The sequence below is a fragment of the Crocodylus siamensis genome, chromosome 6 (genome assembly GCF_052110815.1).
Source record: "Crocodylus siamensis isolate JL-2025a chromosome 6, ASM5211081v1, whole genome shotgun sequence".
Taxonomy (NCBI): domain Eukaryota; kingdom Metazoa; phylum Chordata; order Crocodylia; family Crocodylidae; genus Crocodylus; species Crocodylus siamensis.
The window spans coordinates 11,352,588-11,376,714 of NC_143400.1; the positions used below are offsets into that span (position 1 = coordinate 11,352,588).

Genomic DNA, 24,127 nt, shown 5'->3' on the forward strand with positions numbered 1-24,127 from the left:
AATCGCCATCCTTGGAAGCTTTTAAGGCCTGGTTTGACAAATCCTGGCTGGAATGATGTAATTGGAGATGATCCTGCTTTGAGCTGGGGGTTGGACTAGATGTGACCTCCTGAGGTCCCTTCTTACCCTCATTTTCAATGATTCTGTGACTCTATCTCAAGGAGACCGTGCCCTCCCCTCCCTGCTCCGATACACCAGGAGATGTGGGTGGGTTGATTTCAACACTTGGGCTGGAACATGCTCAAGATACCCGTTTCTAAAAGATCTGCAACATGTCCTGGGATCCCAGAAAGGGTGTAGCTGGAAATCACAGCCTGTTTATAGGAGATGCAGATAAACGGTTCTGGGAGGAGTGTCCGCTACTAGCAAATCAGGAACTAATCTGATGATTTCCTGTGCTGGTGAGGGACTGAATCAGGTTGCTGCATGCACCTGGGGTGTCACAATCGCTGACGCAATGAAGCCCAAGGTGCCTATAAAAGCTTGGCTGGGCTTGGTGGCTCATCACAGCAACTCTGCTCACCTGTGTGAATCCTTCCCAGACCCAGGTCAGTCTGTTTCTAATCAGCTCTTTTACCCTTGTCCTCTGCCTTGCAGGTGGAAAGAAGGGTGCTTGGCATGTCCTTTTTCACACCCGTTGAGCCTGCGCATGGTTGGGCTGGAGGACAGAGAGCAGAGCGTGCAGCGGAGGCTGGGGGTGGGAAAGGCTCTTTGCTGCTGAGGAATCACGGGGAGGCTCTGTTTCCTTTCATGGCAAATAAGTGACGGTTCCTATCAGCAGAAGAATGCAAGGGGCAGTGAGGCTGGGGTCCTGGCACATCGTCATTGTAATGTGCATCGCAGTCATACAATCCCCAGGTCCTATGATGCCGGGCTGTTCTCATAATAAAACTCAGGGCTGTCGCCAAGGGCTCACCACCAAACTAAACAAAGCAGGGAAAAGTGTCTCATCTCTGTTTCACAGGTAGAGGATTAAGGCCCAGGAAGATGAAGGGATGGGGCCAAGGTGAGCCAGGGAGTGTGTGACAGAGTGGGAATAAAGCCCAACTCTCATGGGCCCTCCACCACCGGACCATCCGCGACCAGTGCTCCAGGAGCGGGGAGTGGAGCACAGCGGTGGTGCTTTGTGTAGCTGCCAGGTCGAACGCCTCGGAGGGGATAAGCATGAACAGTGTCTCAGAGGAGGTTGAAACTACCAGGGGGTGGGGCAGGGCTACACAATGCAGCACCTGCGAGAACCGTGGCAGGTTTACTGCTACCAAGTCTTTTCTTCTTGGGGCAAAACTACAGGCAGGCATTTAATAGCCATCGGCCATGGCCCATGAGGGCCTATGCATGGGGAGGGGAGGGTGGGGGTGCAAGCTCTGCCTTCTCCGATTTCATTGACAATTGGGTGGGCCAGGAACTGCTTTGCAGCTTCCCTGGGACATGGCTGGTGCCCTGAGGCTCAGATGCCTCACATGCTCTAGTCCCTTTCTCTGCTCGTCTTTCCAGGTCTCCCGAGCATCCAGCCATGACTGAACCAGCTGCGACTATACCCATGCCCAGGCATGTATCCGGGTGTGACCCCAACTGTACCCTGCAGACCGCCCTCGAAGAGATCGTGAAAATTTACCACAAATACAGCAGAAGTGCAGACGGGAACGACTTCCTTGATCGAAAGGAGCTGAAGTTGTTCCTGACCAGAGAGGCACCCATCTTCCTGGAAGCCTGCGTGAGTGGCACAGGGCAGAGGGCTGGAGCATGGCCACAGGGCTCTGGGTCACACCTCGAGTGCTGCCAGCTCTGCAGTGACTGGGTGCATGGGCTATAGCAGAGGGATGGGGGTTCAGTGCCACTTAGTCTGGACCACACAGCTTGACTTTGCTTGGCATCTTACGAATAGCTGCATGCACCTTCCTCCCAACCAAAAGCCCTTTTGGCTCAGTCCAAGACCCCCCGGTTCATCAGAGCATCTGTGGCAGCTGGAGGTGGGCTGGGTGGGGGGATAGGCTGGCAGCAAGGGTGCCCCACACGTGTCTGGGTTCAGGCCAGGGTGGGGTTGGCTCTCACGGGGACAGGGCAGAGTTATGCTCTAGTTTTAGGCCCCAGTTGCCAACCCCAAGGAAACCAGGTGCCTTTGACCTCAGCCATGCAGACCCCTGCCCAGCTCCGTGGTGTCAATTTTCCCCAGCTGCCAGCGAGGGAGGGCACGCATTCGTCTAGGCATCCCCCCATGGGGAGCTGCGTCTCATGGCGCTTTTCCCACTTCCAGAATCGGAACAAACCCGGGTACATCGACGAGCTCTTCCGTGAGACTGACAAAAATAAAGACAAGAAGCTGAGTTTTGAAGAGTTCACTAAGATCCTGGCCAAACTGACCGACGACGCCCACCGCATCAGCCACGGAGATGACCGCTGCGGCCCAGACCAAGACTAAAGCCTCAAGTGCAGCCTTGGCCTGGATGAGACCCCGGACCTGATGACTCTGCCCCCCCTGCAGAAATCTCCCATGCTCAGAGGCCCCCATGCCTGTCTGCCCACAGGGGTCTCATGTGAGACAATAAAGTTGCTGTTGAAACCCACCCCCTGCTTGTGCTCTTATTGCCTTCCCCTTCCCACAGTGCAGGCATGCGCACAGTGGGGGCAGTGGCGCTGTTGTACCCCGAGGGGAGCTGGGGAGACCCTGCCCTGGCCCCCAAAAGCAGGCATTGGGTTCCTACCTTAGAAAGAGAGGGTTCACATTCCCCCTGGATTTAATTTCTAGGTATGAGCGGACCCCAGGGTGCCTGCATAAGTGGCTCAAACCAAAGCAGGAGAAGCCGGCAGGCGGGTCTCCATTGGTGCATCAGCCAGTGTGGGCGATTCCTCCAGCTGTGAAGATCCCATTTCCTGTCAATTGGGAACTGCGAGCTCCTTAAAAGGGAGGCACTGGTCCAGGTCCAAATGGGGTGGTTAAAGAACAAGCGCTGTCAGAGGTGAGGAGGAGGTATTGTTAGGTAGATGTGCAAATTGGGATCATTACATTCACTCATTAAAGGCAATTAACATTTGGCTTGTGCAATAAACATATCATCTGTGATTGCTTCGGGTAACAGATCTGCAGGTCACAACATGCTCGTCCTCTCTGGCTTCCAGGAGGCATGAAGTCAGGAGAAAACAAAGGCTTTTTGCCAGAGGTAATTAATTTTAACTGTAACCAGGCCCCTCTGTTCTGGGGAGATCCATGTTTTGAGGCATCTGAGCCTGGGATGCCATCCCAAGGGAAACTGGGTGCTGACGGACCCCAGAGCTGTGAAGGTACATGGGCAAGGATAGGCGATCAACCCCGGCCAGTCACAAGAAAGCTGCATCCCATGTGTGGAGCCAGGCAGCCTGTTCTGCTTGCTCTTTAAACACCCACTTCACAAGCAGCACAACTCCCCCACAAACTGCACAAACACAGGGACAATTTGGGCTGGGAAGGAAGGTTGTCACAGCAAGGGGAAGCTGGGGATGAGGCGCAAGAGAAGTGGGGGCTGGGGAGGGTTGGCCAAGAGGGATTTCCCCATGGAAAATGTCTGACTGCACAGTCAAGATAGACCTCTGCTTTGTCCATTCAACACACTACTGAAATATGCTACTGGCTGTGCTCCCTTGATGCAGGGGTGGGCAAGTGTCCAGGTTTCCTGAAGGGTTAATGTCATTCCACACATCTTTCCATCATTTCCCATAGCTGGTGTGGGAGCATCCCCTGTCTCCAGTCCTTTCCTGATCGGAGAGGCAGAACCACCAGAGACTTCCAGTCTGGCCTCGTTGTCTTTCACTGGGCCAGAGAGTTGCAATAAACTTCAGCATCATTTGCCTTTGGCAAAGTCAACAGGAACGTTGTAGGATGCCAGGATCCTCATGGGACTTTGAGGGATCCCAGAGCAGAGACAGTCTAAATAGCTCACACTCAGGCTTGAGGGGGGCTCATACAGTCTCGGTGACAAGATTGCCCTGAGTTGGGGTGCAGAGCAAGGCTTAGAGGCAGTGATGGCCTTCACCACCCCTGGAAGCCACCCTGCATCTGGTGTTTGGAGAATTGGGCCCTTGGAAAGAGGCAGGTGCTTGCAGCAGAAGAGGTGGAGCTGGTGGGTCTGTGCCTGAAAATGCAGCAAGATGGCAGGACGCATGGCAGTAAGCGAGTGGGCATTGTGTTGACAGGTCCTGCTTTCCAAGGCCGGGTCAGAAACAGTCAGGTAATCAACATCCCTGTCCCAGCTGCAACACAAGACAAAGACACGATGGGATGAGTCAGGAGGCCCCAAATCCATGTGGTACAACCGCTCCCGGGTGCTGGGATCGGCGCACGGTGGAATGTCCTGAAATGGGACTGGGTTACACCTGGGCTGTTTTTGTTCCCTGCCCTCTTCCTGGAAGCTACAATGAACATTTGTACCTTATTATAACATCTTCTTGGGAGCACTCGCATAGGAGAGAAAACAACTGAGTCAACCAGCGTGAGGTTACCAAACAATTACCAATAAAAGGCCAAATCACTGATGAACTGGATGAGACATTTCTGTCTGGCTTAGATCTTTGTTTTCCCAATCCAGGTTGTGAGAACACAGGAAACTCATGGCTCAGCCGCGTATCCCCCAGAATCTGCATGACTATCATGTATGAAGAATAAAAGAGAATCACAAGCCAAGCAAACACTGATCTTTAGCCCCTCTTGGACCAGCAAGGTCTATAGAAAAGGTCTCCAGAGAACCAGCCACCACAATAACCATTTGAATTATTCTTCCCTCTTGGGGAGATTTTGGTCACCTGTAAAAATCTGTGGGTGGATGTTGGCTGGGACCAGAGATTTGCGTGGATGTCTTAGATCAGACAGGCACTTCCATGCTGTGGAAACTGTTGAATTGACATTGGCAAAGGCAGATGGTCCTACCTCCCAGAATCATGCAGTTTTGCCTGGAGCATCGTTTGAGAACACACACGGTTTGGTAATCCAGTTTGCAGACGGTTTGGTAAAAACAGGCCTGCTGGTTTTTTAATTTGTCTTGAAATGAAAGAGGTTACAAACCCATTCAGAAGCTTTCAGACCCTGCCCCTGCAAATCTTGCGTGGATCTCAGCTCAGCCGATGCACCCAGTAGCAGTTCACTGGGCACTGGGTAGCAGGTGTGTGCTTCCACGCCCTATGTGAGCGCACACTTGAGTTCCTCAGCATTGGAAGATGGGAGAGGAATCCAATGCATGAAAGCAGATGCCGGTGTGCAGTCAGATAGATTTTCGACTGCTGATTGGAAAGGAGCCACCCAAGTACTCAAGTCAACTACAAGCCCTTTTAGCAAGGGGTTGAGGGAACAGTGAGTCAAAGACCCCCATCCCAAGGAGGCCGTGCCCTCCCCTCCCTGCTTGGATACACCCAGAGATGTGGGTGGGTTGGTTTCAACACTTGGATTGGAATGTGCTCAAGATGCCAGTTTCTGAAAGAACTGCAACGTGTCCCGGGATCCCAGAAAGGGTGTAGCTGGAAATCACGGCTCGCTTGGCAACATGTGGGAAATGCAGATCAAGTGATTCTGGGAGAAGCCTTGGCTTCTAGCAAATCAGGAACTAATTGGGTGATTTCCTGTGCTGGTGAGGGACTGAATCAGGTTGCTGCATGCACCTGGGGTGTCACAATCGCTGATGCAATGAAGCCCAAGGCGCCTATAAAAGCTTGGCTGGGCTTGGTGGCTCATCACAGCAACTCTGCTCACCTGTGTGAATCCTTCCCAGACCCAGGTCAGTCTGTTTCTAATCAGCTCTTTTACCCTTGTCCTCTGCCTTGCAGGTGGAAAGAAGGGTGCCTGGCATGTCCTTTTTCACACCCGTTGAGCCTGTGCATGGTTGGGCTGGAGGACAGAGAGCAGAGCGTGCAGCGGAGGCTGGGGGTGGGAAAGGCTCTTTGCTGCTGAGGAATCACGGGGAGGCTCTGTTTCCTTTCATGGCAAATAAGTGACGGTTCCTATCAGCAGAAGAATGCAAGGGGCAGTGAGGCTGGGGTCCTGGCACATCGTCATTGTAATGTGCATTGTAGTCTTACAAACCCCAGGGCTTTTTGCACCCCTGGACCATCCATGCAGCTAGTGCCCCAGGAGCGGAGAATAGAGCAGAGCAGTAGTGCATTGTGTAGCTGCCAGGTCAAATGCCTCAGAGGGGATAAGCATGAGACGCATCTCAGAGGAAGCTAAAATTACCCAGGCAGGGCTGGGCTGTACGATGCAGTGCCTGCGAGAACCACTGCACGTTCAGTATTACCGAGTCCTTTCCTTTTGGGGTGAAACTGCAGGCAGGTGCTTAACAGCCGTTTGCTCCAACCATGGCTGGGCAGAGGCTCAGTTAGGAGGAGTCTGCATGGGCCTACGCACGGGGAGGGGAGGTTGGAGTGCAGGCTTTGTCCCTGGCGTACGGTCGGTGCCCAGAGGCTCAAATGCCTTTCCCTGCTGGTCTTCCCAGGTCTCCTGAGCATCCAACTATGTCTGATGAGCCTGAGATCACACACAGTTCCACGGCCATCCACCACCATGGGTGCACCCTGGAAAGCTCCCTTGAAGTGATTGTGAACCTCTACCACCAGTACAGCGCCAGGGAGGGCAAGGATGACTTCCTTAGTCAGAAGGACCTGAGGGAGTTCCTGCAGTGCCAGGCACCCATCTTCCTGGAAGCCTGCGTGAGTGGCACGGGGCAGGCAGCTGGGGCAGGGCAGCAGGGCTGGGTGCAAGGGTGCAGTGACTGGGTGCATGGGCTATAGTAGAGGGGTGGGGGCTCAGTGCCATGTAGCCTGGGCCACATGACTTGTCTTTGCTTGGCATCTCAAAAATAGCTGCATACATCTCTCTCCCACCCAAAAGCCCTTTTGGCTCAGTCCAAGACCCCCCGGTTCATCAGAGCATCTGTGGCAGCTGGAGGTGGGCTGGGTGGGGGGATAGGCTGGCAGCAAGGGTGCCCCACACGTGTCTGGGTTCAGGCCAGGGTGGGGTTGGCTTTCACGGGGACAGGGCAGAGTTATGCTCTAGTTTTAGGCCCCAGTTGCCAACCCCAAGGAAACCAGGTGCCTTTGACCTCAGCCATGCAGACCCCTGCCCAGCTCCGCGGTGTCAATTTTCCCCAGCTGCCAGCGAGGGAGGGCACGCATTTGTCTAGGGATCCCCCCATGGGGAGCTGCGACTCATGGCGCTTTTCCCACTTCCAGAATCGGGACAAACCTGGGTACATCGACAAGCTCTTCCATGAGACTGACAAAAATAAAGACAAGAAGCTGAGCTTTGAAGAGTTCACTAAGATCCTGGCCAAACTGGCCTATGACACCCACTGCATCAGCCACAATTTAGACCGGTGCCACCCAGGGAAAGACTAAAGCCCTGAGTGCAGCCCCAGCCTGGACGAGACCCCGGACCAGATGACTCTGCCCCTGCTGCAGAAATCTCCCACGCCCAGAATTGCCTGAGCCTGTCTGCCCACAGGGGCCTGATGCGAGACAATAAAGCTGCTGTTGAAACCCCCTGCTTGTGCTCTTATTGTGCATTTCCCTCTTGCAGCATGGCGGATCATGCTGTGTGCCCTGGGGCAATGGGGCTGGGGGGAGCTTAGCCCAGGGGGCCTGGTCAATCCCTGGGGCCAGAGCAGGGCATTGCTCCCACCCTGCCTGCAGCTTTGGGGCATGGGGCAGCCCCTGCAGTGGGTGGCCGTGAGCCCACGCAGGATAGCAGGAGTGGCAAGATGCACCATGGGAGAGAGGAGACCAGTGCATGGGCTGAAGATCTGCATAGGGCTACATGGGAGTGGGGGGCACTGGGGTGAGGGGGCCTTTTGCAGTGCATGGGACCATGCTTAGCCATCAATGGCTTTCACTCACCGGTGGCAGGGAGCCACAGCCTGGAGAGTGAACTTAGTTGGTGGAGTTGTGATCACAAAGCTGCTCCTGCCTGGACAAATCTGATGCCATCACAGGGCAATGCAGCCAGGGAGGCAAAGCTGAGCTGCAGCCTGGGGCCCCTTGGAGCCTGTACTTGAGAGCTGGGCTGAGACTGAAGGCTACATCTCCTGAGAGTGGGGGGCAAAACACAGGATCAAAGGGGATCCTGGAAGGGACCTGTGGGGTCCCATTGAGTCGGACTGCTGCCTGAGGCAGGATCAGTCCTGTCCGAATCACCCCAGACAAAACCATCCTCTAATCCGACCGTCACAGCACAAGACCTCACGCCTGCTCCTGCTACCAGGAAAGCAGCGGGGCTGCGGCAGCCAGTGTCCGGCTTTTATTAAAGGTTGTTAATACACCCCAGAGGAGGCGTGGCCCTGCTACAGAGGAAGGCAAACCCCTCCTCCCCCATCTATACCAATGTGACTGGGGGGAATTTCCTTCCTGACCCCAAATGCAGCGTGGGTTGACCCTGAGTGGAGGGGAAGAGGATTTATGTCCCAGCAGGAGCACTGGCACTGCCCAGTCCAAATCCCCAACCTGGGCGGCAGCCAACACTCAGTGCCTTGGCGAAGGCTTAAAACTCCCTAACATATGGAGCAGAAAGGGATGGAGGGGTGTATCCATTTTGGAAGTAATTAAGATGACACCCTTGACCAGTCCCAGGGGGTTCTGACACTCTCCCAGCTGCCTCGGCTGAGGTCCTTCTGCCTGTGTTTGGTGCAATTTGCTTCCATTTCCAAGGCCCGGACCCCCGCGGGGGAGGTCATTTTGTCCAGGTCTCCTCCATCCCCTGATGGGCTCTGCTGCAAAGCACCCAGAGTTGCCCCAGCAGGCTCACAGCCTTCTTCTCACCCCAGCAAGCTGCTTCCCCCACTTCAGGCTGCAAATACCCGGGGAGATGCAACGCGCCAGGACTGAGCGTTCAGCTGCTGCCGCCTGGTGGAAGCAACGGGCCTGGGCCCAGCCCCAGAGAGGCAAATGCAGCAGCTGGGTTATGTAGCCTGCAGCATGCTGCAGTTGGCCAAGACTCCCAGGCTTGAGGATGTCTGCTGCCGGAGGGCATGGTTCATCTCCAGGCTGGCACTGTCTCGCTGGAGGCTGCTCTAATGTCTGCGTGGCCCTGGGGGCATAGCTCGTGCCAGGCACTTGCATGCCAAGGGCCTCAGTGCCACCACAAACCACAGATCTGGGCTCGGCCAGCTGGAAGCAGAGGGGGGCTAAGAGGTCCCGACCCTGCACAGCCGGTCCTGCAGCAACAGCCCAGTAGCTCTCTCCATGCAGAAGTGCTGGGCTTGCTGCTTTGGGCAGCTCCCGGCCACTTGGAGGACACGATCCTACCAGCATCCATGGCTTTAATAGCGCCCTTGCTGTGGAACCCCCTGGGAAGGGGTGGCATTTGGCACCCCGGCTCGTGTGACCCCTGGGGCTGTGGGAAAACCTGGAGGCCCCTCCTGGCTGGGCTGCACCAGGGGGTCCCCAGGCTCACAGTACAGGATGCACAGAAGGTAAGCGGGTGGCACCGTGCTGCTCTTCCCCCATTGAGACCACCCTGGGCAAGCCAGGGGAAGGCAGTGCCGTGCATCATCTCTGCACAGATAAAGCAGAGATTGTCCTGAATCAGAGCACAACTGTGTATCAAGGCCTATGAGGGAGAGGAGCAGCTCAGCTGCAGGCAGCGCTGGCCTGTGGCAGGAAACGTGCACAGCAGCCGGCTGCTTCCTGGCTGAGGGACCTGGCATGTAAGCCTGCAACTGGCTCCGACAGTCTAGTGTAGCGGCGCCAGGAAATCAGACAAGGCGGAGACGCTTTCTTGTGGGATCTAGAGGCATGGAGAGTAGCTCACCCTCCCTCCTCCTCTTACCCCCGTTGAGGATAATGTCTGGTACTGCATAGGTGTAGGGTGAGGGAAGCCCCTACCCTGGCTGAGAGCCTCTCTCCATATGCAGCAAAAACCCACAGCAGGAAACATTTGCCTCCCTGAGGAATTTACTATCTAAATTGACTGGGAGGAAGGAAGGGCTGCTGAGAGGGGAAGCTGAGGCACAGGGAAGATGAGGGAGCATGCCCAGGGGCCCAGCACCAGTCTGTGGCAGAGACAGCCGCACACCCAGGTCTCAGTGGCCAGGCTCCTGGCAGGCCTCAGTGCTGCCGACCACTGACATCTGCTCCATGCCTGGGGGTGGTGAATGAGATGTCTCCGCTGATGCTTTCCATCTCAGCCTCTTGGCGTGGCTTCAGCCATTGTGGGAGACGCAGGGGACGGGCAGCCTGCAGGGCACCAGGCTTGAGATTAGGACTGCTTGAATGTCCTCTGCGTAACTAGAGCCAGGTGCCACATTTTATCTGTGTGCTGCTGGAGCCAGGGAGGGGGTGACTATGGGAGAGTCTCTGGCTGGGTTGCATGGACAAGTCCGGTCGGGTTTTTGGGCCAGGGATATTTGCGGTGTCATCCTGCTGGGGCCATAAAAATGCACCCAGCTACCTGTGAACACCCTCCCCACTGCCTAGGAGTTGTGGGCTCAGCTGAGGGACCCCCATAGCATGGTGCTCTGCTGCCCGGACGTGAGTGCTGTCCATCTGGCAACCTGGATTGGCTCCGCTAACAAGGCTTCCAACAGAATCAGTTTTGTGAGGATCGCAGGATGGAGCTTAGTGGGAAGGATCTGAACAGTTTGCCGGCAGAAGGGAGTTTGCTGAAACAGCTGGATCCAGCCTCTGCCTCTATCCCCCCATGCACCCTCAGCCCTCTGAGATGTGCCAGAATGGGCTGCACTGCCGAGCAATATCAGATAGGGCGCCTGTCCACATGACACCGCTCCTGTTTCCATGTTACGCTTTTCCTATGTCCACGTGACAAAAATTGCCTTTAAGCTAGCTAAATAGCATCTGTGTATCCATGTTTTAGATTTTTTTTATCATTTTAGATTTTTGTTTTTATCGTGGTAATTTCAAACACCTCTGACATGTTTTATTTTTAGCTCCGGAATTTCTTCTACGAGAGTTATTTTTATCATTTTAAATTTGACTTAGGCCCAAAAACATGGTTTTCCCTGCTTTGCCATTATTGCACCACCAGGTGCCGCTTGGGTTCACTTGTAAATCCATGGAAATCCATGGAAGTTCATCTGATTTCTCCTGCAGTGATTTTTCCGGATGCATGGAAGGAATTGTCTTGCCGGTGACTTGGAGCAGGCTGAGCATGAATGCAGGGCACCAGAGGAACAGGGCTTAGGCCGATTCAGAGCCCCCGCGTGTAGGCCAATGTGGGGAGCTGGCTGACAGGTAATAAGAATTACAAGAGTTTGCAGACACACCTCCCCGCTCTGGCTTCCTCTGTCACAAGGCCAGAAAGTCTCTCAATGATGGCCATGCAAAACCTTGCACTTCGTGGGATCATTTAGAAACCTCTCAGTGGAGAATCCACCCTAACCCCAAAAATCCTCTTCCCCAAGCTTATTACTTCTACAGCTAATGATTTTGCATCACTCTGCTAGAATACAGGTATGGCAAAAGGGTGTGAGGACGGGTAAAATCTTTTAGTGCAAGGAATCCAATGAATTGGAGCCTTAGGGCGCTTGTACATGTGACGGGGGTTTAATCCTCAGTAAACTATACAGGTTTATTAAAAATTGACAGCCCCAAAGTTAAAGTTGCAGCCCTAACACCTCAAATCTCTTGCCCCTGGTCTGGACTCGGTGCAACGGTATAGGCCTGCTTGCGGTATCCATCCTTGGCATTACATCCTAGAAAACAAACACATTGTGAAAGCCGGTTGCAGCAGCTTCCTGGTGTTATACAGAGCTTTGACATAGCTCTTGTTTAATCTTTTGGGTGCAGTTGCGACAGCCCAGGCCTTGGAAGGCTGCTTGTGGATTAGCTAGTGCCCGCTGGTGAGGATGAGTCACACCCTTAGAAGCTTAACCAAGAGTGGCATCGCTTTTGGGATTACAATGACTGTGCTACAATGCTGGCTGGCTAGACAGGGCCTAGTTAAGATCCTTTTCCACCCTCTGCCCAGGGCTATTTTGTGTCCGACTGTCTTCAGCAGGTTGCTCAAGTCCTGACCGTAGCCTTTTGGGTGGAGTGGGGGCTTTTACACCCCCCCACAGTGTTACACAAGGGCAGTTTCACAAGCAATGAGTTTGACAAAAGCACCAAGCTTGGAAACCTGCAAGATGTGGCTACACCGGGAAAAGTTTAAAGCAACCGAATGGCAGAGAGAAGCCAGCTGCTAGCATCAGGCCTCTTATGTGTTACCTGCACTGGGGAGGCTTTGAGTGGTACTGGCTGAGACCAATGCCTCACTGCGCTCAGGGCTGTACGTACACGCAGGAGGGAATGGAGCGCAGGCAGACTGGGGACTGCATCGAATAGGGACGGATTTTGTGAAAAATCAAAAAGCAGGCTTTTCTGCACCACCTGTATCATGTGCCTGGGACCTGAGTTTCGGCAGGATTAGGCCCCTCTTCTGCAGGCCTGGTTCTTGGCTCCCTACAGCTTCTTTCCAGGGGCCCATGGGAAGAAACTCCCCTGGCCTGGGGGAGCTGGGAGGAGCTCTGAGCTCATCCTTCCCAGTGCCTTCGCTACACTGCTCCAGGGCTTGGACCGCCACAGAACTGGCTCCAGCATCTGGGAGTCTGAGGATGTGCTGCATGCGGTGGAGAACATGTTCTGGATCTGTGCTGTGCTGCAGGCAATGCATAGATTCATAGCTGTTAGGGTCGGAAGGGACCTCAATAGATCATCGAGTCCGACCCCCTGCATAGGCAGGAAACAGTGTTGGGTTCAGATGACCCCATCCAGATGCCTATCTAACCTCCTCTTGAAGACCCCCAGGGTAGGGAAGAGCACCACCTCCCTTGGGAGCCCATTCCAGATTTTAGCCACTCTAACTGTGAAGAAGTTCTTCCTAATGTCCAGTCTAAATCTGCTCTCTGCTAGCTATGGCCATTATTTCTTGTAACCCCCAGGGGCGCCTTGGTGAGTAGAGCCTTGCCAATTCCCTTCTACGCCCCCATGATGAATATATAGGCAGGCACAAGCTTGCCTCTCAACCTTCTCTTGTGGAGGCTGAAGAGGTCCAGGTGCCCTATTCTCTTCTCATAGGGTTTGGCCTGCATGCCTTTAACCATATGAGTGGCCCTTCTCTGGACCCTCTTCAGGTTATCCACATCCCTCTTGAAGTGTGGCACCCGAAACTGGACGCAGTACTCCAGCTGCGGTCTGACCAGTGCCCGATAGAGGGGAAGTATCACCTCCTTGGTTCTGTTTGTCGTGCATCTGCTGATGCACAATGAAGTGCCGTTAGCTTTGCTGATGACTTTGTCACACTGACGACTCACGTTCATCTTGGAATCCACTAGGACTCCAAGATCCCTTTCCGCTGCCAAGCAAGTCATTTCCTAGGCAGTAGGTGTGCTGGACATTTTTCCTCCCTAGGTGCAGCACTTTGCGTTTCTCCTTGTTAAAGCGCATCCTATTGTTTTCTGCCCATTTGTCCAATCTGTCCAGATCTGCCTGTAGTTGTTCCCTGCCCTCCAGTGTGTCCACTTCTCCCCATATCATCTGCAAACTTGGACAGGGTATACTTCACTCCCTTGTCCAAGTCACTGATGCAGACATTGAAGAGTATCGGTCCAAGGACTGAGCCCTGTGGGACCCCACTGCCCACGTCCTTCCAGGTCGATACCGACCTGTCCTCCACCACTCTCTAGGTACGACCCTCTAGCCAATTTGCCACCCACCAGACTGTGTAATCATCCAATTCACAGCCTCTTAATTTGTTCACCAGTATGGGGTGGGATACCGTATTGAAGGCCTTCCTGAAGTCTAAGTAAACAATATCTACCCCTACTCCTGCGTCCAGGTGTTTTGTAACCTGGTCATAAAAAGAGACTAGATTAGTCAGGCATGATCTACCTGCTACAAACCCATGCTGGTTTCCCCTCAGCATAATCTTTCCTGCTGGGCTCTCACATATATGAGCCTTAATAATCTTTTCAAAGACTTTGCCAAGGATGGAGGTGAGGCTGATTGGCCTGTAGTTACTTGGATCCTCCTTCCCCCCCTTCTTGAAAATAGGGACCACATTGGCCCTTTTCCAGTCCTCCGGGACCTGGCCTGTGCGCCACGAGTGTTCAGGTATTCTTGCCAGTAGCTGTGCAGTGACATCGGCCAGTGCCTTCAGTACCCTCGGATGGAGCTCGTCCGGGCCTGCCAACTTAAATGCATCCAGTCTTTCCAAGTGACTCTGCACCATCTCAGGGTCAACGCTTGGTGGCCTGGCGCCCAGCTGTTGCCTCTCGATGATCCCATTGTGAGACTTGTTTTGCCTCTCATTTAGGAACACTGAGGCAGTGTCCCCCCTATCTGTCACCAATTGCCTTTGCCCGTTCAGTAGCGGTCCTATACCGCCCTGGGCCTTCCTTTTACTCCCTGTATATCTGAAAAACAATTTTTTTGTTATCCTTAACTTGGGATGCCATCCTCCGCTCCATGGTAGCTTTGGCCTTTCTCACTGCCTCCCTACAACTGCAAGCTGAGGAGGCATACTTCTCTTTAGTAATTTCTCCGTTTCCACTGCTTATATGCCCCACTTTTTGCCCTTAGGCTGCTCTGGATTTCTCTGGTCAGCCAAGGAAGCCTCTTGGCCCCTTTCCCCCTTTTTCCCCACATCGGGATCGTCTCCCTCTGTGCCTGAAGGATCGTTTCCTTAAGGCACAGTCACCTTTCCTGGGCTCCCATCTTGCCAAATCTCCTACTCTGCAGTGCATCATTGACTAAATGCCTGAGCTCGCTGAAGTCAGCCTTCCTAAAGTCTAGCACTTCCACCCTACTAGTTACCTTTCCCACGTACAGCCCTGAGCACAGCCTGGGACCAACGTAGAAGCTGGGCTGCGGCATCCCATGTCCTCCGATTCAACTGCCTCTTTCTGTGTCCTCCCTGCCCTCACCACTGCCCTCGGCTTGCCACTCCAGCCAGACCCCTATAATTCTCTTAGAGCCTTGCTTCCTCTTGGCATCACACGTGCACACACTGAGCAAACAGGATCCACAGGCAACAACAAGAAACCCAGGGAGTGCTTCATGCTGGGACTTGTTGCCTGGCCCTGCCCTACTCGGCCTGGCCCAGTCCTGGGGGCTGTTATTAGCATTCACCATGTCCCAGACTCATTGCAGAGTCTGGGACATGGTGGGATTATTGTTGGGTGGTTTGCATGGATTTAACTGAAAGCAGGGCTGAGTCTTGTTGCAGCAGGTGTCCCAGGCAAGGACTGGAGCATGCCTGGCCCTAGAAACCCCTGGACAACTTCTGAGCTCCTTGCGGGGCTGCTCCTACTATACCAGCCTTGAGGCTGCTCTCACTTGTGCTGGGGATGAATTGGTCCCTACATGTCTTTGGGGCTGTGCAAAGATGGCACGTGGTCTGCACTGAGCAGAGCTCTGATGGAGCAGGGCATCTGGGCCATAGCTGGGCAAGGCATTTGTACCCTTTGCTGTCACCTGCAGAATGAATACTGATGAATCGCCTCTATTCTGCACTGAGGAGGCCATATCTGGAGTCCTGTATCCAGTTATGGGCCCCCCACTACAGAAAGGATGTGGACACATTGGAGAGAGTCCAGTGGAGGGCAATGGAAATGGCTGAGGGGCTGGGGGACATGACATCTGAGGAGAGGCTGAGGGCACTGGACTTATTTAGCCTGCAGAAGAGAAGACTGAGGTGGGATTTAATAGCAGGCTTCAGCTCCCTAAGTGGGGTCGCAAAGAGGGTGGAGCTGGACTGATCCCAGTGGTGGTAGACGACAGGACAAGGGGCAATGGGCTCCAGCTGCAGCAAGGGAAGTTTAGGATGGATGTGAGGAAAAACATTCTCACCAGAAGTGTAGTAAAGCACTGGAACGGATTAACTCAGAGAGGTGGTGGGATCTCCATCTTTGGAGGTATTTAAGACCCAGGTAGACAAAGGCTTGGCTAGGATGATGTCACTGGGGCTGGTCCTGCTTTGAGCGGGAGGTTGGATTAGATGTGACCTCCTGAGGTCCCTTCCAACCCTCATTTTCTGGGATTGTACAACAAGGAAAAGGCACCGAATGCTGCCCAGAGCATTGCCCCCCCCCAGTACCAAGCATGGAGCCAGCATTAACCCAGAGACATCCACAGGTCTCTCATCCAGCCTGGTCTTGATTTGGGCATTTATAATAAAGACTTTCTTAAAAATGGGGAGCTTTGTGTGAGCACCAGGGCTTGTTCCAGGAAAGTTGCCCAATGCAGGGTTGGGGGAGTGGCTGCTGGGAAAGCTGGGGAAGAAATGAATAGAGATGGGAAATGTTCAGAGATGGACTGGGTGGACACATTTCATCTTTAAGTCTTCAGGTACTGTTAAACTTTTCTGGCTGAGTCCAGTTGTTAGGAATTGCCAGCACTGGGTGTGTTATGATTTTCATTAGCGATGCACGTCTCTGGAATGGGGCATGAATTGGTGCAGCGGAGATTTAAAAGGCTGCAGGCTCAGAGCAAAGCCAGCTGTGTGGTGAATGTGTGCTGCCCAGGTACTGGACCCTTTTTTGCAAAGATTTCTTTCTTTCTTGCATATGAAATCCTGCTGGAAGTGGGAAGATAGAAATGTGGCTCCTTTCCAGAAACCTCCAGCATCCGCTACTACATCTGCGTGTGTGGAGCTTGTGAGATCAGGCCCTGGCTCTGCAGGGCGCGCTGCAGAAAAGGAAGTAGACCATGTATGTGTGGCTGAGGCTCAGCTTATGCAACTGGGCAATTTGTTCTAGGGATCCAGGCATGTAGGAGGGCTGACAGGCATGCTCAGGCAGAGGACTGTCCTTTCTCCCACCTCTGATACCTGATGCATAATTGACCTGTAGCATTCATGCTCTGCTGGGCACATCACGTGTCTTGTCCCTCCCACCTCTGCTTCCCAGGGAAGGTCCATTTTTGTTCTAATAAGGCAATGTGTTTCAGCGGCTAGCGAATGAGACGGGCTGCAGGACGCCTGGGTTCACTAGCTACTAGCTATAGGGAGCTGGAAGTCTGGGCCAGAGCTGGGCAACTAATACAAATAGCACTATGAATAACTTCTACTGCAGTATAATCAAGTCAACAAATCCACGCTCACTGCCTTCAGACATAATGAACAGGACATTAGTGGCTGATCAGCTCGTGAGGTCTTGTCCAGGGGTTCCCAGGTTCCCAGCTCTCATGTCTAGGCTCTTGCACAAGGTAGGCTCTCCCAGTCTGAGGATCAGCGTGGGGGGTCTTCAGAGTGGGCGGCCCATTGAATCCAAGCTACTTCCCAATTTGATACCCGTCTTGTTTATATAACTTCATTTCTCATCTGAACACATGCATTTGCTTATGGTTGTTCACTTATTTTCTATAGCAACAGCCAGTTCTCTATGGCTTGCCCTGCCTTAGAGGGTCCCTCTCTGCTCAAGACCATACATTGTTTTCCTGTTCTTAACCAATTTCTTAGGATTCTTAATTCATCCTGACATAGAAAAGCTGCATTTTACAGAAACAAGGCTCGTTGCTGGGAAAGTCAAGCTACTTATGCCAAGAGGCCTTTGTTTGAGGCTAACACTAGGGAGGTGACCTGGTTATAGTGCCCTATTACAGTGCTCTTGGAAGCGACCTCAATGTTTGTCACCACAATTCAACCTCAAAGTCTTCCTGGTCCGTGGTCCTGGCACTGACATGGTGGATGGAGGGGGACTATGGGCCAGTCAGCAAGGGCTCCTCTGGTCTTGTCTTGTGCTTGCGGGTCCCAAGAGGTGTGCAGGCAGCCCTGGCACCGAGCTGCCAACCCCTCTGTAGGACCTAGAATAGCTGTGAAGACCCTCCCAGGGCTGCAGCTAGCAGGGAATTTAGGAGAGGTTGCTAATTTTCGGCTCTTAACAATCCTGCCTTGCTGCTAGTCTGCGGACAGGACCCCTGGCTGCCAGCTGCTGCATGAAGAGAGAGCCGGGGGAATGAGGACAGGGGCCCCGGAGAGGCCAGGTTTGCACCAGAGCGCAGGGGCCAATGTTCCTGCACTCAGGGCCAGCTGATTATGACTGATTTGACTGGGGTGAAAGCGGAGCTGCTTGTAAACCCGGCCTGTAAGGAGCTGGGACCAGCCCAGCCAGACTGCGAAAAGCCTTGTGGTCAGTCCAGACTCACTGGCCTCCTTGGGGTGCAGTTGTCTGCAGGGGCGAGTCTGCATCATGCTGGAGACACGTCCGGGAGCCAAGCCCTGCAGCTGCGGCCTTGCCGTAGGTGGGGAGGAGGGCGTGGGATGCAGCTGGCAAGAGACAAATTGTCCCCCCTCAGCACCGGGGAGCTTCCCCTGTGTTTATCATGTCTGCTGCAAGTGGAAGGGCTTGAAAAATTGCAGGGAGGGTGGAGAGACCAACCTGCTGGCCGTGCCGGGATCCAGCCTGTTCAGCCTTGCCAGGAATGCTGCTGTGCCAGAAAATCTTCCACCACCCACCCAGGGCATGTCCAAAGGTGGAGAAGCCCAAGCGCCACTTGCTGCAATGGTTATCAGACAGCGTGGCAGGGTATGGGGCCGCCTTGTGCAATAGGGCTGCACGCTTCAGGACAGGGCTGGGGCCCTGGCACCACCCTGGTGTTAAGGACTGGAGCCTGCCAACACCTATGAGGCATGCAGGGGAGAACAGTGTTCCTCGTGCTCTCTAGGGCAGCAGCATGCCGGTCCCTGCTCACCGCAGGGTGCTGGGAGAGCCCAGCCATGGCTCTGACCTTGCCTGGAGGTGCTTGTATTCCTACATGGGGAAGCATTGCAAAGAAATCCCAGGTCCTCCCAAGACTGTGGGCACTGGGTACATACAAGCGCTGAGCTCTTGGGAAAATCAGGCCTTGACTTTGAGTGCAGGGGGTATGGCTGCCTGGCCCCACTGGCCTGCAGAAAGGGTCTGAAAACAGAGGCCCCCAGGAGAGGAGGTCTCTGACTTATTTCGGTTCCAGTCACTAAGCCAAGGGAGAGACAAGACCTGCATGTCCCGATGCCTGTGCCAGTCTCCCTCTGTCCTGAACATCTCTGGGATCAGGAGCCCCATCCATGCCAAGTGGTCTGTCCAAGCATGTGGCATAGACCCTCCGCTGTCTGCCAGCGTGCAGTGCTGCTTTGATAGCACAGAGGCCAGCACCAAAACTCACCCCCAGCTGCTCAAGGGTGTTTGCCAAGAGCCCGATATTATTACCTCTGGGCTTCTTGCCTGCTGGGGGCCGACCTGTTGCTTCAGTAGACCATTGCTGATGTAGGCTAGGGCACGCATTCCCACCCCCGTGCTCCACCACCAAACCAAGTAACCAGCTCTATGCCTACAGCTTCCTTCAGAGTTGGGGCAAGAGAGACTCCTGGATGGTGATTCTTGCCCTAGTGCTCCTGCTCAAGGAGGAAGACACCAGTGCAAGACTGGGATGATCTAGCTGGGGATGGTCCTGCTTTGAGCAGGGGTTTGGACTAGATGTGATCTACTGAGGTCCCTTCCCACCTTCATTTTCTATGAAAGGCTCTGTTGATTTCTGCTGCGGGTGTGCCAAGGGATGGGATCCTGCTCAGACCAGAAAAGCAGGCTGCAGAGTGCAGGCTATTTCATGAGCAGTGGTGTGGCCAGGACGTGATCTCCAACTTCCCTGTCTCTAAAAGGAGGATGCTGGCCCTATGAAGTTGGGAAACTTCCATTGCAGCACACACTGGGTCAACTGTCAGCACTGCTGCAAGGCGAGATCGTGCATTGCTTCACTGTTATAGTGTTTACTTGATGCCATGGGGTGCCAGGGATGGGGTACTCACTCAGACCTCCATACCTTTGGGGTTCTGTCCTCGAGTCCCCTCAACATGATGATCCCTGTTCTGAGACAGAAGCCCGAAAATCCTTTATCCCCTTTGATACAAAGCCCATCCAAGTGAGCATCCTGGTCTCCTCTTTGCAAACCCTGGTTGGCCAACAGCTGGCAAACTTCATGGATATGCCTTTTAAATAATGAAAGCCAACCTTATAGCTCCACCCAGCCCCTCCAGGGTCAGGAACAGGTTGAATTGAGGGAGCAGTGTTATTACTGGCTTGAGCTGCTGGCAGCCAGCTCAGAGATGGGAATTTCATGCATTTCTGTAGCATTTTGGCACTCGGGTTTGGGCACACCATGCTGGGTACTTCCCATACTCACAGCGGGAGAGATGCTGTCCTGCTGGTAAAGCAAAGAGTCAAACCTCACTTAAAGGCAGGGGAAAGAAAGAATCAGCCCTTGGTAACTTGGCCAGTGTCCTACAGTGTGGGACAGCACGTGGATCTGCTGGCAGCCAGGCCGGTGTCTGACAGAGGCACTTTGTCTGACACAGAGGAAGGCCTGAGTCTGGGGTGCTGCATCTAGTCCGTCTCAGCTAGAACCCCTCTTCTGCCCTGCTAACTGCCACATTTGCCCATATTGCAAATGCCATTGTGCCCACGGGGGGCTGGGCCTCGGGACATCTCAGTCCTACTGAAATGAAACCAATCTGGTTCGATTCCAGGCCCCTTTGGGAAATGCCAGCTCTTGGCTTTCACTCACTTCTTGTCTACAGGAAAACACTAGATGAGGAATTCTCCTCTTGCAAAATGCTCAGCAAGGTCCCAGCAGGGCAGATGCTTTTGACGCCCTGGGTTCCTACTTGACATCTCTGGGTTTCTCTTGTGAGCTCCCTGTGGGGGTTTGCACACTTCACAGTGCCACTATGGCATGGCAGGCATCCCGTGGCACCCATGAAAGGATTGTGCATCACCCTGGTTGAGAATCACAGGTTCACCTGATGATCCAGGCATGCATTTATCCAGGGTACAAACCTGTCCGCTCACACCTGATGCCCTTGTAACACCGAGCCCTGGGGGCCCTGGAAGTGAGAGAGGAGCATGTACATCTCCCCAGACCTCCCCACTTGGCTTCCCATGCCCTGGCCAGCATAATCCAGACCAAAAACCCCTCTGAGCCCTGCCACATGTAAAGCAATTGCACATTTGGCCTCAACCAGGAAGAAGTCACCACAATGAGGTGGTTTTACAGCTTGGAGGTGCGGGCTGCACTGCTTGGGCCCCAGAGTGGGTGTGAGCAGTGTGAAGAATCTGACCAAGAGATGAGGAAAAAAGTGCCAGGAAACTTTTTTTAAGGAAGTGCCCTGAGGTCTTGAGTAATGCAGTGGTATGTGCGAGGTGGGGCTGCAGGCAGGTGGAAGGGGGGAAATTGCATAATCAGGGAAAGGGCTGGGACCTTGGACACACGATAAAAGCCGGAGCCCGCCATGCAGTCTGCATCTCCGCTGGAGCCCTCCGACCAGACTGCATCTCAGCTAGAGGACCTCTCTTTTGCCAAGATGACCAAGGTAAGTCCTGGCTGTCTGGGCTTCCTCTGTTTCTTGTGAATGCTTTGCCATGAGTGTGCAGCACCAGGCTGGGGTCTTCCCTGCCCATTTCTTCCCCAGGCTGTCTGTCAGCAGGGCGATGCAGGGAGGATATTTGTTGCTGAGCTAGTTTCAGACATAGCATTGCTGATTTTTGCACCCCCTGAGAAGGGAGAAGCCCTGCTGTAATGCATGCTGCTGCTCTGACAGCTGCCTAGGCCTGATTGCAGCTTGAGTTCCTTGGTTGAGGTTTGAGAAGCCCATTGGTATTCAGGAACCACCGCTTTTAGCTGCCCGACTTGCGACCCCTTCCAGGGACCTTGTTTCCAAACAGTGGGTGCTCAGCGCTTTGCCAAGCTCAGGCTCTGTCCCAGCATCTGGAAACAGAGACTTGCAGTGCCGCACATCTGTGGGCCCCAGAGAGGAACTGATGCATATCTCTGCAGAGAGCCGCTCTCCTCATTCAGAGCAAGAGACCCTTCATGAGTACAGACCGCAGAAGTTTGCCCTGCCCTGTGAGTCCTCTCTGCAGAGCAATGTGGTGGTTGCTGCTCATAGCTAATCTGGCTCAATTGTTTCCTTGCTATTTGCCAGAAATGCCCTGAAGCTCAGACCGAGCTGGAACAATCCATTGAGAAGATCATTGACGTTTTCCATGTGTATTCAGTACGCGTGGGACACTTTGACACCCTGACCAAGATGGAGCTGAAACTACTGATTCAAAAGCAGCTTCCAAACTACTTGAAGGTGCGTGAAATCCATTTGGGGTCAGCTGTTTGCTGCCTGGCAGGGAGGAGATCTTCAGCAATATCAATCTGTGTAGCCCCCTCCCAAGGAAACAGAGCTATTCTGTCCCCTTCACTTTGCCCCTGCACTTGCATCTTCTCCCCACCCCAAATCCCTCAGAGTTGCCTCTCAGGCTGGTTGCAGAGAACTCCTATGAGATCCAGGGGACGTGCAATCCAAATAGGAACCCCCAGGGCAGGATACAGGGGGCATGGGGGAGATTGCTTTTCCTTTTTTTTTAAAAGCACCCATCTCACCAGATGAAAAGTGATTTTTCTGTGCAGGGATCTGATCGAGGTCCTAATCCAGAACCCAGCTCTGGAGGAGATGATGCCCAGAAAGGTCTAGTGCAGAAAGAAAGCACAGCAGCAAATGCTGGGTGTGAGCCAGTGCTAGAACAGCATCTTAATTGTGTCCAGGGCTGCATTTCCTTCTCCTGCATCCCTATCTAGTGAGGTCCAGTCTCCTCCCTTGCACCCTGACCTACAGCCCTGATGTTCCCATCTGCAGTGAGGGGTGGAGCCAGGAGACACATGGCCAGAAGTGCCTAGTGTCTAAGGATGCTCCATGTGCCTGAAGAAGGGTGTTTGTACCTGAATACTTGCAAAGAACAATTTTTCAACTATTTGGTTGGTCTAATAAAAGCTATTTCATTTAATAAAAGATAGTCTTAGTTGGTCTAATAAAAGATATCACTTGTCTGCCTAGTGTCTAAGGAAGATTTTAACCTGTAGATCTCCAAGGGGTTGGGTCCTATCTGGCTGTCTACAGTGGCCTGTCCCCTTCCTGGGCTGTCCGAGGTTGGGGTGGGAAGGCTGTCAGTCTGACCCCATCCTCATTGCTTCTTGGAGTGCAAGGAGCCCACTCACTCGTCCTGCTGCCCCTTCCCCTCTCCTCCTCCTGCAGAACCAGACCAATCCCGGCCAGATTGATGCACTGTTCAAGGATCTGGACAAGAACAAGGATCAGCAGCTGAGCTTCGGGGAGTTCATGGTCCTGATCACCAGGGTGACCATCGCGACCCATGAGCACCTGCACCACTGTGGAGAAGGAGAGGGCCAGCATCAGCATCAGGATGAGCATCATCATCACTAAAGCAGAGGGGATCATGAGCCGGGGCCCGAACCCATGGGGCATCTCCCTTTGCAGGCTCTGATGTTCAATTTGGCCTCTAAATAATAAAGATTTGCTTCAAATACCCCATGCATGCCAGTCTCCATTTGTGCTTGCCCAGACACTGGGCCAGCCGGCCCCCTGAAACGTCATGCAGAACAGGAGCCTGGGACTCATGGAGCTTGGCCTGACAGCCCTGAGGAGCGTGAAGGGCCCCAAGCATAAGCCAATTCCAGCAGCTGCAGCCATCTCAGGGAAATTTCTTTGACCTGCGAGGCCTGGCAGAAGCCTGGGGCCCTCTCTGTCTGTCTCTGATGCCCCTTGCTGCCTCTCCGTGTTGCCACATCACTAAGATGCTGTAAGCCCCTTGCCCCTCTGCCTCCCCTTCTCCCCAGCCATGGTCCATGCCACCCCAGGGGGCTGCAAGGCCATGCTCCATGGTCCACACCCGGTGTGTGGCATTACCTGAGCCCCTCTCCCATTCAGGTGTCATGATGAGGGGGCGGGAGGGTCCCTGGAGGAGTTGAGGATGGTGAACGGGCTGGTGATGCAAAGAGCTCTGTGCAGGGCTGCAGGTCCATCTGGCTCGGGGGCCGTGCACACAGAGGTCCCGGCAGGTTTAGCACTCACTATCGATGGGGACTGTGTGGCTCACGGCATGGCTGTTTCAGTTCACGTCCAGGCAAGGAGGCAGAGGAGCAAGGACAGGGGCAAGGGGCAAGGGAGAGTGAACATCCAGGCAGGGAGTCCTGGAGCCCCTGACACAGCCCAGCCACGGGGGAAGTCAAAGCAGGTTCAGCGGCTCCAAGGGTCCGATCCTGAAGTCAGGACCAGGACTGCGATGGGGCAGGGGCTGAACACAGGCTGGAGACAGGGCCCATGTCAGTGAGACAGCAACGGGAGCCCACAGGAGGGTGCACA

General features: G+C 53.9%; 3 protein-coding genes and 1 long non-coding RNA gene across 4 annotated transcripts; 3 read left to right on the forward strand and 1 right to left on the reverse strand.

Annotated features, from left to right (window-relative positions):
• The first annotated feature begins 417 nt into the window (after window positions 1-417).
• S100A7 (S100 calcium binding protein A7) lies at window positions 418-2,687 on the forward strand. Its single transcript, XM_090052247.1, has 3 exons — window positions 418-548; window positions 1,495-1,714; window positions 2,255-2,687. The coding sequence occupies exons 2-3, from the start codon at window positions 1,514-1,516 to the stop codon at window positions 2,417-2,419; spliced, it is 366 nt and encodes a 121-aa protein (XP_089908373.1). The 5' UTR covers window positions 418-548; window positions 1,495-1,513; the 3' UTR covers window positions 2,420-2,687.
• LOC149861047 (uncharacterized) lies at window positions 653-2,844 on the reverse strand. The gene is made up of 3 exons (XR_016443025.1): window positions 2,703-2,844; window positions 1,616-2,297; window positions 653-771 (listed from the first exon to the last, which is right to left on the reverse strand). It is a non-coding gene; the product is annotated as an uncharacterized LOC149861047 (long non-coding RNA).
• Window positions 2,845-6,395: 3,551 nt separating this feature from the next.
• Window positions 6,396-7,488, forward strand: LOC149861048 (protein S100-A7-like). Its single transcript, XM_090052246.1, has 2 exons — window positions 6,396-6,666; window positions 7,189-7,488. The coding sequence occupies exons 1-2, from the start codon at window positions 6,427-6,429 to the stop codon at window positions 7,351-7,353; spliced, it is 405 nt and encodes a 134-aa protein (XP_089908372.1). The 5' UTR covers window positions 6,396-6,426; the 3' UTR covers window positions 7,354-7,488.
• A 13,644-nt stretch (window positions 7,489-21,132) lies between these two features.
• LOC149861049 (protein S100-A12-like) lies at window positions 21,133-23,291 on the forward strand. The gene is made up of 3 exons (XM_090052245.1): window positions 21,133-21,289; window positions 21,902-22,054; window positions 23,000-23,291. Exons 1-3 carry the CDS (start codon window positions 21,209-21,211, stop codon window positions 23,186-23,188), a joined length of 423 nt encoding a protein of 140 aa, XP_089908371.1. The 5' UTR covers window positions 21,133-21,208; the 3' UTR covers window positions 23,189-23,291.
• The last annotated feature ends 836 nt before the right edge of the window (window positions 23,292-24,127 follow it).

What these genes read in the sequence shown, in the direction of transcription:
- LOC149861049 (XM_090052245.1), top strand. Translation starts at nt 21,209, where the DNA reads ATGCAGTCTGCATCTCCGCTGGAGCCCTCCGACCAGACTGCATCTCAG. An exon ending in CTTTTGCCAAGATGACCAAG is followed by an intron (nt 21,290 to 21,901) that starts GTAAGTCCTGGC and finishes GCTATTTGCCAG; the next exon opens with AAATGCCCTGAAGCTCAGAC. An exon ending in AGCTTCCAAACTACTTGAAG is followed by an intron (nt 22,055 to 22,999) that starts GTGCGTGAAATC and finishes CTCCTCCTGCAG; the next exon opens with AACCAGACCAATCCCGGCCA.
- LOC149861048 (XM_090052246.1), top strand. Translation starts at nt 6,427, where the DNA reads ATGCCTTTCCCTGCTGGTCTTCCCAGGTCTCCTGAGCATCCAACTATG. An exon ending in CCATCTTCCTGGAAGCCTGC is followed by an intron (nt 6,667 to 7,188) that starts GTGAGTGGCACG and finishes TCCCACTTCCAG; the next exon opens with AATCGGGACAAACCTGGGTA.
- S100A7 (XM_090052247.1), top strand. Translation starts at nt 1,514, where the DNA reads ATGACTGAACCAGCTGCGACTATACCCATGCCCAGGCATGTATCCGGG. An exon ending in CCATCTTCCTGGAAGCCTGC is followed by an intron (nt 1,715 to 2,254) that starts GTGAGTGGCACA and finishes TCCCACTTCCAG; the next exon opens with AATCGGAACAAACCCGGGTA.